Source organism: Seriola aureovittata, chromosome 22 (assembly GCF_021018895.1).
Source record: "Seriola aureovittata isolate HTS-2021-v1 ecotype China chromosome 22, ASM2101889v1, whole genome shotgun sequence".
NCBI lineage: Eukaryota > Metazoa > Chordata > Actinopteri > Carangiformes > Carangidae > Seriola > Seriola aureovittata.
The window spans coordinates 13,018,106-13,035,035 of record NC_079385.1 but is presented as its reverse complement, the minus strand read 5'-3'; the positions used below and the strand labels follow the sequence as shown (position 1 = coordinate 13,035,035).

Sequence of the window (16,930 nt, the reverse complement as noted above, 5' to 3'; positions counted from 1 at the left end):
CTGATTGTGATACCGCATAAACCATCCACATGATATATTTAATCTGCAGTGTATTGTGATCAATAACTGCCTAATGACCTGAGAGACTGGTAGCAATGTCCCCTGGAAAACATATGCATGATGTAATTTGCACTACACTGAAATATACCAGTCAGTAGGGGATGTATGTTGTGGGAAAGTCTTCTCCCCAGGTGCTTCCAGGGCTAAAGCTTCACTTAACCAGTGTACTCTTGCAACTGTTGGATGTCACGTGATCTCTCACACACTTGACACAAGCTCATACTCTGTGCCACTGGAAAAACAAGAAGCTGAAGAAAGAAAAATGACATGAGAATAATCTGATTTTTGGTGCAATGCAACTAACTGATGAGCAGAATTCATGTGTCAAAGACAATGTTCGGTTTTTCAGTATGCAGAATAAACAGCAACAGATGCCTGTGTCGGCGTCAGTGTAACAGTAGGCACAAAATGCACTGCACTGTTTGTGTCAAAAAATATTTCCATATTTTGTTTAATTCAATTCCATCAACAGAATAATACCTTTAGGGACATCCAGTTAGTAGGAACCAGGTTTTGGGTATGTTGAGGGGAATCCAGTTAGTAATGTAATATATATCAGCATTCAGGCTGTCAATCGCTTTGTATTTATTATCTAGTGATGTTATAGCTTGGCCTGTAATCACAGATAAGAGATAGATATGAGACGTATGGGACCTAAAATATGTTTCCAGGAGAGAGGAAGATGAGGTGAAGAGGTGATCTACCTGTTAACACTGTGACAATGACTTTATGACAAAAAGGCCAACCAAAGAGCCAATTCATGTTTCCACAATTCCATTTCCCAAATGATGCTTCCCTTACTTACTGGAGGAATGAGGCAGGTTGGCGAAGAACATCTTGAGGCGACCAGCAAGCCACTCCATGCTTTCATGAAGGTTGGCCAGAGCTTTCAGGTCACTGACGTCACGAAGGATCTCATTCTGGGGGATTAACTTGTCTCCAAGGTTCCCAGTCAGCACCTCGGACTCCTTAGCAAAAGCCGCTCTGAATAAAGGAGACGTCAAGGGAGGGATGTAAGAGTGTGTATGGCTAGAGGAATGTATTTGGCAAAGAAAAACATCACTGGACATCACTCGACCAGTATACACCATTACACAAAAGTGAATGCTATCAAAAAAGTGTAAGGACAAATATGTATAATTACTACAAGGCATGACTATGAAAGAGCATGCAACCAGTCAACAGTATTAAGTTCTTTGAAGAGCTGACATAAATGCTATAATGGAGGTCAATTTCCAAAAGTTAAAACATAATGGACTGCTGAATGGAATGAATGTGCCAATGTGTGAGTGTGCTTGTGTGAGTGTGTTTATTGGAAGAGGATTTGAATTTTTATAGTAATATAATATTTATATGCACAATGGTTAAGTGATGTGGAACTGAATTTGGACCCTGACCTTTACAGTGATGTGCAAATGTTCAAACCGAACATACAGAAAGAAAGGAGTCATTGGGTTTGATAACTAGACAGATACAAAAATGGAAAGATAAAATAAAGAAATATGGAGAATAGGAACATAAAGTTGGACATAGTATTAAGAGAATTTTACAGGCACAGTCACTTTAAAAGGAGTAGCTCCACAGTCGGTTGGAGAGAAAAACAGCAGGTGATGGAGAATATTTGGAAATAGAAAACAAACACAAGGCCAAGATTTACAGGGTGGAAAAACAAAGACAAAAAGATCAAAACCTCTTTTGTGTTTCGGGATAATTAACTTTGGAGACTGGTGAGAAAGATACGGAAAGAGTAAGTTGGAAGTTTTATAACTAAATCTCAACACCACAGTGCTGCAAACACATGGCATGCGGACCGGCCTTCAGATTCACCGGGATGCCCACAAGATCAAGATCCTTTGAACAACAGATGGGTAAAACCAACACCAGACAGGCAAACACATACTTTCTCACTCACACATAGGCATGTGTAGCTTATTAATGAGGCTTTATTAAAGCACTGGGTTTCCAGTCGTGCAGAAGCTAATCCCCTTTTCATAGTGATGAAAACATCTATGGCTCTCAAATCAAACAGCCTTATGGTCTGCCTCTTGCTATCTCTGCACTCTCACAGTGTGTGTGTGTGTCTGAGAAAGGGAGTGTTTGAGAGGGAGAGAGTGCATACAACAGATTGACTTTCTCTGGCCACATAACCAATTTATTTATTTACTTTACTATTCCGCTCCGATGAGCTTCAGTGTTCCCTGAAGAGAGCGCACATTCAAAGGCAATTTCGATAAGACTGACCCCCCCCCCCCCCCCCCCCCCCCTTCCTGCCACCGACTGCTCTCCTTATATTTTCCTATTTTGTTCTTCCCTCGTTTCCTCACTTCCTTCAGATAGAGGGTGTTTAAAAGAGCAATCGTGACTTCTTTTATGGGTGCATCTTTGTCAACAAGAGAGGGTTCAATAATATGTGAATAAGGGAGCAAAAACAGGAGGGAGGGATTATTTGCGTGATTGCTCAAGTGTGATTGTGTGTGTCTACCTCTGGTTGTTTGTGTGTGTACAGTATGTGCTTGTTACCTTGCCTGTTTGAGTGTAGGTTCTTCATGACAGAATTGTAAATGTTCACACAAATAGATGTATATTTCTATGAACAAGTATATATGTGCTCTGTGTGTGTTTGTGTGTGTACCGGGTGAAGTCCTCTTCATCCTCTCTCTTCTGTCGAGTCTGTCTGGGTTGGGCCATATTTGCCCAGTTAGGGAGAGACTGGAGCAAACGACTGATGTCCTCATCTTTAGACCAGGAAGCACTGATGGTCAGCTTCTCCTCACACTGAACTATACCCCTGGGGACGCAGACAGACATTAGGAATTCATTCTTTAATTTTAGAGGTATCCTGTCAGGAACTGAGGTAATGAAGGAATGGTTATTCTTATGTGCTGGTGGTGCTGGATGAAAAGTCAGGGGATAACCATAGTTAATTGTATTAATCCTCTACAGACCAAGAATGTCTGTGCCCAATTCCATGGCAATCCATCTACAAGTTGTTAAGATATTTCACTCAAAAATGTTGACTGTCAGACTACCACTGCCTTAGAGCCTGACACAGACAGACTAGTGGCATTAATATTCAGGTAGTTCTGTACCGACATATACAAGAGAATTACAGCAGCTCTAGTTGGTGTTAAGACAAACTGGGGCAGACTGCCAACATGTATTTGCTTTGTTTGCACATGTCTGGGTTGGAGAAAACTGCTTGGTTGTGCAATTAACATCACATTAATACCTCATACAGGAGACACAAGCACTCCATGGTTTCACATCCACACACCCACATATAAAGGAAGAAGGGGGAGGGGGGCTCAGCGAGACAGAGAGTTGTTCATGTGTAAATGCACACTGCACACTGCACGCACACAAACACAGCCACAAACAAAAACACACACATACACTATGGCAGTCACTGTTGGGCTTGTCTTTATCATTCGGAGGCCCCAGTGAGACTGAGGCTGACCTGTGACAGAGTCCAGATGGACTCCCAGCAGTCTGTCAGTCCTTTCCTGTGTCTCCTGGCCCGTTCATCACTCCCTCTCTTACCCCCCCTCCAATATGCTCTAGCCCTCCCTTTACCTGGCCAGGTGTTACATGGTCCCAGAGGAGCACAGATGGATGGCCTTTCACCAACGTGTGTGATTGTGGGCGTGTAGAAATAAATAAGAACAACAATCAAACCCCATTCCGTGCTCTTAAAAGTAAATATTCTGAAAAAGCACGCTACCATTTTCCTATAATTTTCTTTTTTCTTTTTTGTTTTGGTGGTAAAAACAACAATTAGGAAAGCTTCCACATCAGCTTTACTCTTATCCAGGCTGCAACCTAACCTAAATTTATTCCCACAACAGTTTAACAAAAGCCAAAAAACACAGTGAAACCCTGTGCTCTCTATGCATTAGATGAAAGCAACTGTTACATTTCTAAAATGTAATCAAAGATGATTTTTGATGATATTATTGCTAATGTTGTTTGGTTGGGTTTAGCAGATTTTAAGAGCCAAGTGATCATAAGACAGACACCTATATAGAATTCAAACAATAAAAAGAAGAATTTAAAGTGGCTGTCATCCTCCAGGGAAAAAAAGGATTCTGGCTTCTGTAGCAGGAGAGCTAGTCTCTGCTGTCTTTTACCTGTAGGCTGTGTTGCAGATTTCCTTGTACTCTTTGAGCTTGTCGCAGACCATTTCAAGGAACTGGTTGGAATAGGCACTGAGGTCCTGCATCAGGCTCATTAGATCCTGGATGGACTTCTCCACCACCACAGTGCTCTAGAGGCAGAAAGAGGAGCAGAGCAATCAGTGTTAGGTTGGGTTGAGCTCTCAACTGAAAAATAGAAAAACAGACAAAATAAGAGACACGGAAAAATAAAAGGGGACTGGATTTTATGCAAGTGTCAGGTCAAATCCAGTCTGCTGTAGTGCCAGTGTAATAGGATGGCTCTAACTTCACTTATCTATCTGTCACCTGCGGCTGGACTGATGACTGCAGCTGGAGAGCTTGTCGAAAGTCGTAACACCGTATTGGTGGAATGGATGATTCTTTGTGTGTAAGTGAATCAGCATGAGTGCACCTATTGGTGTGTGTTTTTGAACTTCTGTGTTGTGTGTGTTCTCAGGCTGAAAGCGAGTGTGTGTGCATTTGTCACAGTGCACCCATCACCAGGAGCCACGGCAGGGCTGTGACAGCAGCCATTACAGATTAGCCACTCCTGTGTGACTAATAGCTGGCCCGGGAACAGCAGAGCAGTTTCATATCCCCAGACACACTCACACATACACACAGGGTGCAAACTTTTCAAAACACACACCTTTGAGCAATTCCAGAGCTGTTAAATGAGATTACAACTCAGTACGTTCCAGTTTGCCTGCTCCTAGCACTTAACCAATCTATCTTGCATCTCCAATAATAGTGATAACTTGCTATTAGTCTGGCAATAGCCTTGCTGCACCCACTCTGAAACTACGAAAGCAGTACTGTGTCTGTTAAAGATACACAGGGAATATTAAAGATATGATTTCCATTCATCACTCGTAGATTATCACTATTCAGCTCACTAGTCTGCCTATGTAAACTTGGGAGTCCCATTGTTTAGGAGTGAAAGGGAAAAATTCATCCCTTTGTCAAAGATTCATAAAATAGCAGTAGGAGGTATTGCTACATCAATATCTTATTTACTCCAACAAATGGTTATGAGTTGAAATATGGAATAAGATATGATATCAATAAAAATGCCTGACTCCCAGAGAGGTAGACTTAAAATGTACAAGTCTGTGTGCTATAGCGATAAATATGATCTCTATTAGTTTATCATTAATAACACATTTTTAAAATAGTTCAATTATATTCAAGGCCAGTAGCTAGCTGCCAAAGTGGCTGCAAAGACTGTAGGGGGCAGTAGTGACTGTAATTGATCTTCAAAAACTATGGAGACCCCTGATGTGATAGAATGATATTAATATTAATAGCTCTTTCTCTGTTTCAGTTTCCCCCTCACTCATTCTGTCTCAAGCAGCCAAACTTGCACACACACAAGCACACAGACGCACACACACGCACACACACACGCACCCACACGCATACATGCCCACACGCACACAAACAGCAGCCACTCCACTGAGGGAAGTAATGATCCATAGCAGTGCCCATGCCCATGGAGTGCTAACCAAGGCCCTGTCTCTGCCAAGGGAGCATCCTTTACTGTCCATGCCTGACTCCCTGTCAGCTTGCCAGGGTATCAGGAAGAAATACACAGAGCCTGCAGGAGGGCTAGCTGCTGTGGCTCAGGCAGCAGCTACCTCCACTTCCTAGTGTAGGCTGGTGGTACTGTAAACAGCTTTATATAACACAGTGAAAAAAAAGCGGCAATGACATTGCTGCCAATTCCTGTTACCGTGACTACGGTGATAATGCAGTGATAATAATACACTACTTTGTGATCCCTGAAGGGAAATTCTTTTTTTTTTACTGGCCTCCTCCAGGGAGGTCAGGTTGTGGAGTCAGCACAGCTGAGGCTGCAAGGGATTCAGTGGGTGGCTCGGGGAAACTTCAGCAGAGTGCATGACTGACTTTCTCAGACAGAAAGTCCATATAAATGGAGTGCATTAAGGTGCTGGAGTATTTATGACCCATTCGACTTTGCAAAAATGTGATTATTTAGATAAATCAAACCGGATTGATTTCGTACATTTATAGTAACAGGTAGCTTTTGTAGAAATTAAACTGCTGCAACAGCAAGAACTCTTAGGATACATCAAGAAAAGTACTGTATTTACAAAGTAAATGGCATACATAAGAAAAAGGCAAATGTGGAATACAGAAATAGCTAATACCTTCAATTCCACTTTAATAAGTGATAATGAATCAATACAACAGTGCAAGAGCATGTATTCCCATGTTTCTAGGATGTGCTAAATACTGTTGCCTTATTAGCAGTTTGTAGTATTTGCATAGCAATTACTGTAGCAGCAGCTGGATTTTTTACACATTAAAGAATAGGATTCTTTATCAAAAATGTGGGCAAATATGAGAAGTTCACCTTTACAGTTTCAGAATTCAAGAAAATCCTGCAAAAATGAAAGAAAAAAGTGAAAATAAAAGAATAGCAAGATGTTGAGTCAATAACAATAAGCTATTGTCAAAAACCTAATGTGTACTCAGAATCATAACAGTGTCCCCCTTACTCTTGTTGTCCCCACTTTGAGGACATAGAGCTCAATAGCAGGCCAAGTCAGTGAATGGAGAAGAGTAAACAATGGATGCCTGATCCATTACTCCTGCTCTAACAAATGCTCTCGCGCTCGGCTCCCTTGTCTAATTCTGCTCATTTAACACAGCCATTTGTCTTAGGCAGCAGAAATCATTAAAAAGTAATCAAGGGACAGATTGAGAAAGGGAGGGCTGAGAGAGAGAGAGAGAGAGAGAGAGAGAGAGAGAGAGAGAGAGTGAGTGAGTGGTAGAAAGAGCGTGTTCTGCTACGTCTCCTCTATCTTACTTGAGTGTTACATAGGAGACAACATGCAATGTGGGGGCTTCTCTATCTATGTCTATCTTACTCTCTCCCGCTCTCTTTCTAATGTTTCAAGCTTAAAGGTCAACAGGCTGTGCTATCATGCGAATAACATCCATATTTCTCTTGTAATTCTCCTCCACAGTATAGTATTATCCCTGAAACTGAGCTTGGTTGCACTTTGCCTTTACGCCTTTACATTATTACTACGTAAAAGCAGTCATCTAGGTAAATTAGACTTGGGTCTTGCAAATGGATCGCAGAATTTGCTGGGGTAAACTGCTGTCGTTAACAGTGAAATGAAGGCTACGGCCATAGTGGTTTAATGACAGCAGGGCAAGGCAGAGCACTCAGACTGGCGCCTCAGCAGAAATAGCTGTTAATGCACGGTCATCACTACAGAAACCACCCTGAGCCGGCGCTAAAAGAAGTGGCTTCTTTTGGTGGAGTGAGTAAAAAGCAAAACACAGGGAATGACATTAATGCAGTAAAAGCGCATGGATGTAAACACTCAACTCCTCTGTGTTGCTGTATTCTGTTGGCTAAATGTGAAGCGTTATCCTGAGGTAGACAAAGGAAGATAAAAAGAGGAAATGTATTGTATTTACACTACTTGGACTATGTAATGTACATGCTGTGGGAATCGGAAAAGGCTCATGGATTTCCCCATTAAAATAGCGGGAGACCCCTCAAGGTTGTGGGGGGGGGGGGTCAGAGTGTTTAACCCCATGCTCCCTGCCATTTCACTCACACCCTGACCCCGAACCGCTGACTCGTGTAATGTCTCTGCCATGCCATTCACGTGTTTGATCAAGGGTTGCCAAAATAATACACACTCAGCAGTGTGTATACACAGCTGCAAACCCCCACGCATCAACGAGAACACATGCAACGATAACCTCTGTCTCCCCCTCTTTTCCCACACACACACACACACACACACACACACACACACACACACACACACACACACACACACACACACACACACACACTCACACACACACACACACACACACACACAACACACACACACACACAACACACACACACACACACACACACACACACACACACACACACACACACACACACACACACACACACAGGCTGTCCCTCTCCTGGGTAAAGGGGAGCTGGGCGTGAGTGGGACATTGTCTTGACAGATCATTCATCAAAGTCAGCGCAGAGCCACACTTGGAAGACTCCCCTGACACTCACCGGATGGCCCTCATGCTTGTGCCAACTCAACCAAAACACATGCTTCTTCATATGTGTGCGCATGTGAGTGGGTTTGTATTAAAGTTTGTTTAAGCTCTGACAACTACGCAGTGTGCAGTTTGTCTTCTCAAGTGTTCATAATGCCACACACAAAAGAGGGCCCCCTGCCCCTCATGGGAATTAATTCAGTAAGATCAGGGCGACAATTTAAAATTCAGAATAAACTCCGAAATACGAGTACCTTATTTTCCTTTTAATAAATTTCCTTTTAATATTAAATGAATTTTAACCTCCCATAATTTATGTGCATGCATATTTACATCCTCACATGCACATACACACAAAAAACACAAACATAAACACAACTAAGCTCCTCATATTGAGCTGGAAGTCACCAATCAAGAGCTGTCACCTCTAATCACGTACAAGTAATCATCCCGCTGATGGACTGCAGTGTATATTATAACTATATACATTTGCATAACAAGCTAATCAATTACGTGTGTTTTTGGGTAAAATCTCAGGTATGTAATTTGAATCCTAGATGTCATTGTTGCTTGACTATCATTTAATGATCCATTTTCTGCTAAAGGTGAGATAATGAAAGTGAGAAGTGAGATAATGAAAAGCAAATAATGATGTACACATGGGCTTAGCTGTGATGCTCACAGTATTACATAAGAAACATGTTACTATGGAATAAACACAAGTAGCTTCGGGGTGGACAAAACTGGGTTAAAAAAAACACATCTTCTCTTTCACTTCCACCGTCATCACTTCCAATGCAAAGCTTAATCTAGTGTTTATAAGTGTTTTCATTGAGAAATGAGGAGCAATATGACACTTCCATACACACCCTGTTCATCACTCCAGAGTTTAGATTCACCATGTAATTCCTCAAGGTGACCAAAACTCCATTTTACTGCTCATCCCATGATGCTCTTCTACACTCGACGTTGTATCTGCTGGATGCGAGAGGGATGTCTTTCCTATTTTGTAAAATTATCTATCACTTACAATTTTCAATTATTATGAATTATTTATCACAACTGGGTTAGACCTTCAGTGGTGTGTGTGTGTGTGCGTGTGTGTGTGTGTGTGTGTGTGTGTGTGTATGCGTGTGTGTGCATGTGTGTGTGTGAGCGAATAAAAGTTTGGATGAGAGAGTGAAAGAGAAATTATAATGTAGTTTAATGCATTCTGTGGGGGGTGCATGTTCCTCTCTGTGCCCCATTAGGCCCATCTGGAGCCATTGTATTGGCGCACATGCACACACGCACAGACACATGCGCAGGGATATACATACGCACGAAACAATGGGTGCACTCACAGCAACACAAAGACTGCTATTTGCAAATTCAGAGCATTAACTTGCCTCTAAAAATTCAAGCTGTAACTTTTATCAGGCGCCAACAGCCAAAACCTTCTTTCCTTCAAACCAACGGGCATGTTTGCGGTAGAGCTGACATTTCAACTTCTCTCTCTCTCTAACTGACTCACTCCAAAGGCAAAGATTATGTCTTGTTACACACAGAGACGCTGTCAGTGGTAGCACTGCATGGTGTGAACCTGTACCACCTTGAGCTGTAGCTGCTCAGACTGATTTCTTCACTCATTTAAATGTTCTCTCTGTCACTAAACACAGAGACAAGCAAACATGTTTGTGTATGTGTGTGTATATATATATATATATATATATATATATATATATATATAGCTGTATAGCTATTACGTTGACGTAAGTATATAAACAGTATAAACAAAGTACAGCTGTGTCACATTGGTGAGAAAGGAACATCTCCATGGTGGAGGCAGGTTGGAGGCTCAGGGCAGCTGGGCACGAGCCTCAGGAGTACATGTGTTTGGTGTGAGATAACCAGGCGAAGGTGGGTGGTGGGGAGTGTTACACCTCAAGCAATGAGGAAGGAGGCAGCACAGAAATAAGGTTTTGAGGTGAACAAGACTAAAAAATAGTCCGAATTTCTAAGGATTCAAGTCGATCTAGTAGAAAAAAAAAAAAAAAAAGTACTTCTTCTTGCACCAAAGCAAATAGTTTGTGAAACAACTCCTTATTACATACATAAGGAAATAAAGTATAGCATGTATAGCGTAGTATAGTATTATTATTCAAACACCAGATTTGCTCTTGTAAACCTCCTACGGATGTAAATATAGATCTGTATATTCAGAAACGTAGGAAACTGCACAAAATCTTCTGGTCAATGATCCAATCAAAACCTTCACTGAGTGCTTTGGTGCATTTCATGTTCCAGTGTAACCATACAGTGACCCATTTTACAGAGCATGCATGCTCAGCAAACCTACCTGTGTAGATGAAGGTTATAATAATAATAAGACTAATTGATCAAATATAATGATTGAACATATTTAAAACGCTGGAGGATTGGTGACTGCAACTTCAATCATAATTAGGGAGATGGGTATGAAGGCAGAGCAGCCATGAAAAGTCAGGAAACTTTTTCTTTCATACAACAAACTCCTCTTGACCTTTTCAGAGCATGAAAGTCAATCTGAGCAGTTTGAGATACTGCACACCTTTAAGTTTAAGTAAGAGCATAAAATCAAATAACCTCTGGAAACCACCATGTTGTCTTTGTGATTACAACTTTTGTCTCTCTTGGTAGCAGAGGGGAAAGGAGATTGGAGGAACTCATTTCAAGTGCAGCCAAAACTGCTGTGAGTAAGTACGATATTGAGGTGCCTCCTTCCTTGATAATTCTTAACAGCTGTAAAATTGTCAACGAGATGCTTAGGCACGATCCATTTCATGACAGATAATGTAGTAGAGGGCTCCAGAAAACATTTGGACTAAATGAGAAAGCATTTAGATTATTTCTTTTACTGTGAACAGGCCTATTTTGGAAGAATTAAACTGGGTGCTGTGCAGTTTTGTTGAGATTTTTTTTTTTTTTCCAATAAACATGGGAATGGCTCTTGGTTTTGTTTCTGGTAATGTTAGAAGTGTGCGTCTCTCTGCCTGAGGATTGTGTATGTGTTTACCTCTGTGTACACAAACCACCCTAATGCCCCCCCCCACTTGTGTCCCAATCACAGGGCATGGCTGAGGCAGCTAACAGGTGTATTGTGTTGTGATTGCTGGATCTGTTGATGGGAGCTGGGAGTTGAGAGTGTCCTCAATAAAGACAAGCTGCCCCCTCCCCATGCTGTAATCCACTGTGCATGTGTGCGTGATGGTGGGGAGTGTGTGGGGGAGGGTGGGGGGCCGCGGGGAGCCAATCAACAGGAAGCGATCAGCCCCCCACAAATAAACATTGCCTACACATCATCACAAATAAAAAGGTCAGTGTCATTAAAGTTACTGGAGGTGGATGTGTGGGTGTGTGTGTATGTGTGTGCAAGTAAGACATGTGTACGCCTGTTTCCACCTTCCTCTCTCACAAAGCTACATGTGAATATGGAATTAAAAGGTCAACATCATTAGCAGGCCATTGGCAGCTGAACAGATCTGCAGTACAGCGAGCATTGTGGCAGCTGACAGTGAGTGAATGAAATCAGTCTTTATCTGGCTCCAGGACAAGTCAAATACATGCACGTATGAATAACAAGTGCGGGGACACTTAGTACACAAACACACACAGATGCAGATACAAAAGGACTAGTTAGCAGCTATTGTTTGGAGATACTGCGGACAAAGCTGAATGATACTTAGCTCAGAAGAGATGGCCTATGTGAAATGTAATTATGTCTCTGCCATGGTCTTGGCTGATGAAGTAAACAAGCACAACACAAACAATTTATCCACACTCACGGACTCTCTCACAAACCTAAGTGAACTGAGCATGCAGGTGATTCGACGGCATTGTCTTCAGGCCAGAGAAATGTGGTCACCTATTTGTTCTTTTGTCTCGTTGCACTTGTGTGAAGCTGCATGTGCATATTGTGTGTATGCTTGTATGTTAGTGTGTCACAAAGTGAGCGTGTAAAGGGGACATGAGGGGGTTCTACTAAGATTAATGGAGCCAATCTCCAGAGCTATCCAGCAGAGTGACCATACCCTCCCTATCCTACTTTCTTCCTCCATTCCCCACCTCTCTCTCCCCTCTACCCCTTTCCCTCGATCTAACTCTAATTAAATGAATCAATCAGTGGCAACACCGAAGCTGGACAGATAGCATCACACTGCTAGGGCCAACAGCGTGTACGTTTGTGTTTTGGTACACTGTTGGATTCTAGCCCGTGAAGAACAGGGACGGAAAAGCAAGAAAGAAATGGGAAGAACAATGGTCACAACAGATAAAAGGTAGAGAACAACAAAGACATCAAGCAAGCAAGCAAGAAAGCCAGATATCAAATAAGCGAAAACATAAAGAAACATAAAGAAGCCTTCGATTTGTGCCTTGCTTGTCTTCCTCCTCTCTTTAACACCACTGCTCGTCGAGAGACTTATCAGCTCAGCCTATGCTATCACACAGACGCATGAATGGACGTTAACCTTTCCCACTGAACTATATACTGTCCCAGTCAGCCCTTATCTAATGCTCCTAGTGGACCATATATAGCTATAGTCAGGCTCATAATCGTATCATTATTATGTAATGTATGTACATGATATATATAAATGCAGTATCTGACACTGCTGGTGCCTAGTGATAGGAAAATCACTGCCCATATCAATATTACTTATTAACCTAAGCTCAGACTGCATGTGTATTGCTTATTATGGGCTGTTTAAGCAAACCTAAGGCGTGATATTCACCTTGACTCCTGAACAGTGTTTCTACAAAGTCATTTTGTCTATTTCTACTGGTGAGATATCACTGACAAAGGGTCAAATGGTTCATATAACATATCTGTATTTAATAACATGGGTCAACTCCAAAAGTTAATGCTATGGAAACACATTCATAAATATTCTCTCCATGCTTCAAAAGTAGACCTGGGGTAAACCTATGCCATATCATATTGCTGAAGGTCAGAAAATAACATAAATATTATGTTGATAAAAATATGCAAATACTTTTTGTGTAGATAGAGCCACGCCTCTCTGTGTATACATGAGCCTTAAAAAAGTGTGCACTGGCATATGCATGTGTTCTATTACATTTCTATTTGGCTCTGAACTGCTCAGCTCCACCCCAGAACATACCAAACTGCACATGCTAAACGCTAATGTCTTCCTCCAGCTCGAACTATTGCGCACATTAATGTGTGCTTCAGTGGTTGCAGAGAGCAGATGAGTCTATAAAATGTGCTCCCCTATGGTTTCCCGTATGGGGCTGCAGCCAAGGTGTATGAGAGAGTGTGTTTAATGTGGTGTAGCAATATTGAGCTCTCTCCCTCCTGTCAGCCACGCTGGTTTTGATGCCAACGGTGTGTGTCTCTCTCTGATAACACCTGGCACAGAAAGTATCATAGCACTTCAAGGGAGCACATACAGCACATGTGTGCGCACGAACATGCTGACACACGAATCTATGCATAGATATGTAGACACACATGGACACACAAAACAACATCTGCTCCATTATTGGAAAGTCTAGCAACCATTATATAGCACTGCCACTATAATCTTTAATTATCCATTGCAGTCACAGAGTTGGATAGATTCACCACCTGGCTGGTGAGAAGCTCCTGACATAAAGCGCTTTGTGCAAACCCGGTTCAAAAACCTACTTTAGTTTATACTCCCTGGATAAAAAGGTGTCAAGCCCCTTTATCAAAAGCTCTCATGACAACTAAGTGAATAAAACTACACACTGAGGAAGAGAGCGGTCTGTCATTACAGTGACACTGTGGATGAAGGCCATCAAAGAAAACAGTGGGAAGGCTCTCAAATTGGGGACCAAAAATACAACCACACACAGGTAGCAAAACAGACTCACATGGCTACAAATACACACATGAAAAAGTACCACAAACACACAAATACCAATCCTGACCCTTGAATGTGAATGGCAGGAGAAGAAGAGCGGAAGGCTCTTTTATTTAGCCCAATTAAAAAAGGCAAAAAGCCCAAACAAAAGGAGTGCTTTATTGCACTCCCCACTATCAGCAGAAAAGCTCATTAGCCACAGCAGCATAATTAGCAAGATGCTGCACTCCTCGTTAAGGAGGGGCCTGAGCCGTAAACAAACCCTGCTGAACTCCAAACGCCCACGGTCTCTCTCTCTGTAATGAACTGCCACCGCTGTTCCCTCCCTGTGAGAGAACCAGGCACACAGACAGGAAGCCTCTGACAGAAACAAACACACCACAAAACACACAAAAAAAGAAAACCCATACACACACACACGCACGCACGCATCCACACGCACCCACACGCGCACGCGCGCACACACACACGCACACACACACACACACACACACACACACACACACACTCTCTGAATAACACACTTCTAAGGTCTGCTACACAAGCACTCACAATACAAACAAGCTACCTCTCTGGGACACTGTTTTTCATGATAACTGCATGGAAAAACACACACACACACACGTACGCACGCACGCACGCACACACACACACACATACACTCACACACACCAAAAAAAATATATGCATGTGCAACATACATTTTTACTATATTGTAGACAGAGAGAGTTGCACTCCATCAAATATCAAGAATATCTGACAGCTGAGACATACAAAAATCTTGCCAACTGCCTGGATCTTGACTTTGGCACTACTGTAATCCTCAACCTGCCATGAGCCTGTTTTGAATATGACAGGCTGCCAAAATCAGCAAGATGAGTCTGTGGTTAAATGTGGTTCAATCAATATGAGTTCATTTTCTGTGTTTTTAGTGCTTAGTTACATTTAGCAGTTTTAATTTACACTGTTTCTTTGGATAAAAAATTTCAAATGTAATTTTGAGCAGCACAGATGAAATTTCATTCACTTCCATTCATTGGGGTGGCAGCATACATTTCAGAGGTGGATATCTCAAAACATCAGCACACACAAAAACCAAAACCTGCATTGCCAAATACCCTAAGGGATATGGTAGGAAATATGTTTTTAGTGTTATTTTAGTTAACTCGATCGTTTTCAAGGGAACCAATGAACAGACACATACACAGACAGATGTACTTGCACACACATACACCATACACACAGCTGGCACCAAATTGAAAGACTTCCCTATGATAAGCAAAAGCACAGTGAACCTGTAACCAGAGTGGCCATGCAGTGACACAATCATGGAGTGTGTGTCATGTGCGGTTTGAAAGTGAACTTCTCTGGATAGGTCAGCAATCACAGACTTACCTTCTGTACAAAATGGCCCTGGGAGAAAGAGAATGGTAGAAACGTAGGTGTGTGTGTGTGTGTGTGTGTGTGTGTGTGTGGTAACTAATGTAACCACCAGTTACTAACAGCTACAAACTCAAGCACTATTTCAGCCACAATTATGATGCTGTGAAATAGGTGGCAGGGTGGGAATAGTGATCTGAAAAAGAAACAGAGAGGGTGAGAGTGTGTGTGTGTGTGCGTGTGTGTGTGTGTGTATGTGTGTGTGTGCGTGCGTGTGCGTGCGTGCGTGTGCGTGTATGTGTTTGTGTGTGTTCGCCTGCCCATGAACCCCACAGAGATCACAGAAAAATGCAGGGTGAGTGTACTCAAGAGAGCCCTCCTCCACTGAACAGGGGTGTAAAGGGGAAACGGGGGGGAAACAAACAGGTAGTGTGACTGCTGAAGTCTCTCTAACTGGTCACATGTGGATATGCTACAAACGTATGTGTCTGAACCTGTGTCAACAAAAATCTGTTGAATTTAAATTAAGGAGACTCCTCAAAGCATGAACTGGTAGTAAATAGAGAATATGACTTGAGGACACGTTGTTAACACTTGCACAATAAATGTCCATTCCCAAAGTAATACGAGGGTGAAGCTTGTGATGGCCACTTTTTTTGAGCAGGCTCTTGATTCAACTCTATGGTCATTTCTGAGGCCATGTTTTGTGATGTTGGACTGAACTTCCTTATATTGTGCAGGTGTTTATTAAAATTCATTCCCTCCATGCAAGTATATAATTTGTGTTTTGAATATTTTGGATGTTCCGCACCTGCAGCAGAGGTCTCTGGACACCCAGAACCTTCATGGTATCAGCGCTGGCAAGGATCTTCAAGGGGTCGGATGCCTTGCTCACTGCCTCAATTTCCTTGTTGATCTCTGTTCGCACCTAATGGTTCAGTGAAAACAGTATACATTAAATGGGTAAGAGACAGCAGGACCACACGCACCAATCTGTTTTCCATTGGGAGTCAAGCAACAGTAATCCAGCTTTGTCTGAAAGAACAACTCATTTGTTTATTGCCTTGTATTTTCCTTTTTTCCTTTTTCTGAGTATTTGTCTTAGTTTGGATTTGACACTTCCTGTAGGTGAAAATATTCCCATCACTCACTGTAATGCAAAACAGTTTCCTGTATTTCATGTAAAACATTGCTTGGTTCTAGATGGCTGCCTGGGTAAAACATGCTGCTTAAACAAAAGTTTAAAAAAAGTAAATAGTTCTTGTTAAAACTTGAGGGTCAAAAATTTGCAGAATTACAATTGTATTTGTACATACAGAGGCTTTACATTTGTTTGACTAAGAAAACAGACCAAACAACATATGAAAAGATGCTGATTCTTTCAGGGTTTTATGTTATAAAGAAATCTATAAA

The 16,930-nt window shown here is 41.9% G+C and overlaps 1 protein-coding gene across 2 annotated transcripts in view; it reads right to left on the bottom strand.

Annotated features, from left to right (window-relative positions):
* The window catches only part of exoc4 (exocyst complex component 4), a 110,210-nt gene that overhangs the window by 22,914 nt on the left and 70,366 nt on the right, over positions 1–16,930 (bottom strand). For both annotated transcript variants that reach the window (XM_056367680.1, XM_056367681.1), the window contains exons 13-16: positions 16,329–16,445; positions 4,188–4,324; positions 2,693–2,848; positions 866–1,044 (exon numbers count right to left, since the gene is read on the bottom strand). In XM_056367680.1, coding sequence (XP_056223655.1) covers positions 866–1,044; positions 2,693–2,848; positions 4,188–4,324; positions 16,329–16,445 — 589 coding nt within the window. The remainder of the gene's footprint in view (positions 1–865; positions 1,045–2,692; positions 2,849–4,187; positions 4,325–16,328; positions 16,446–16,930) is intronic.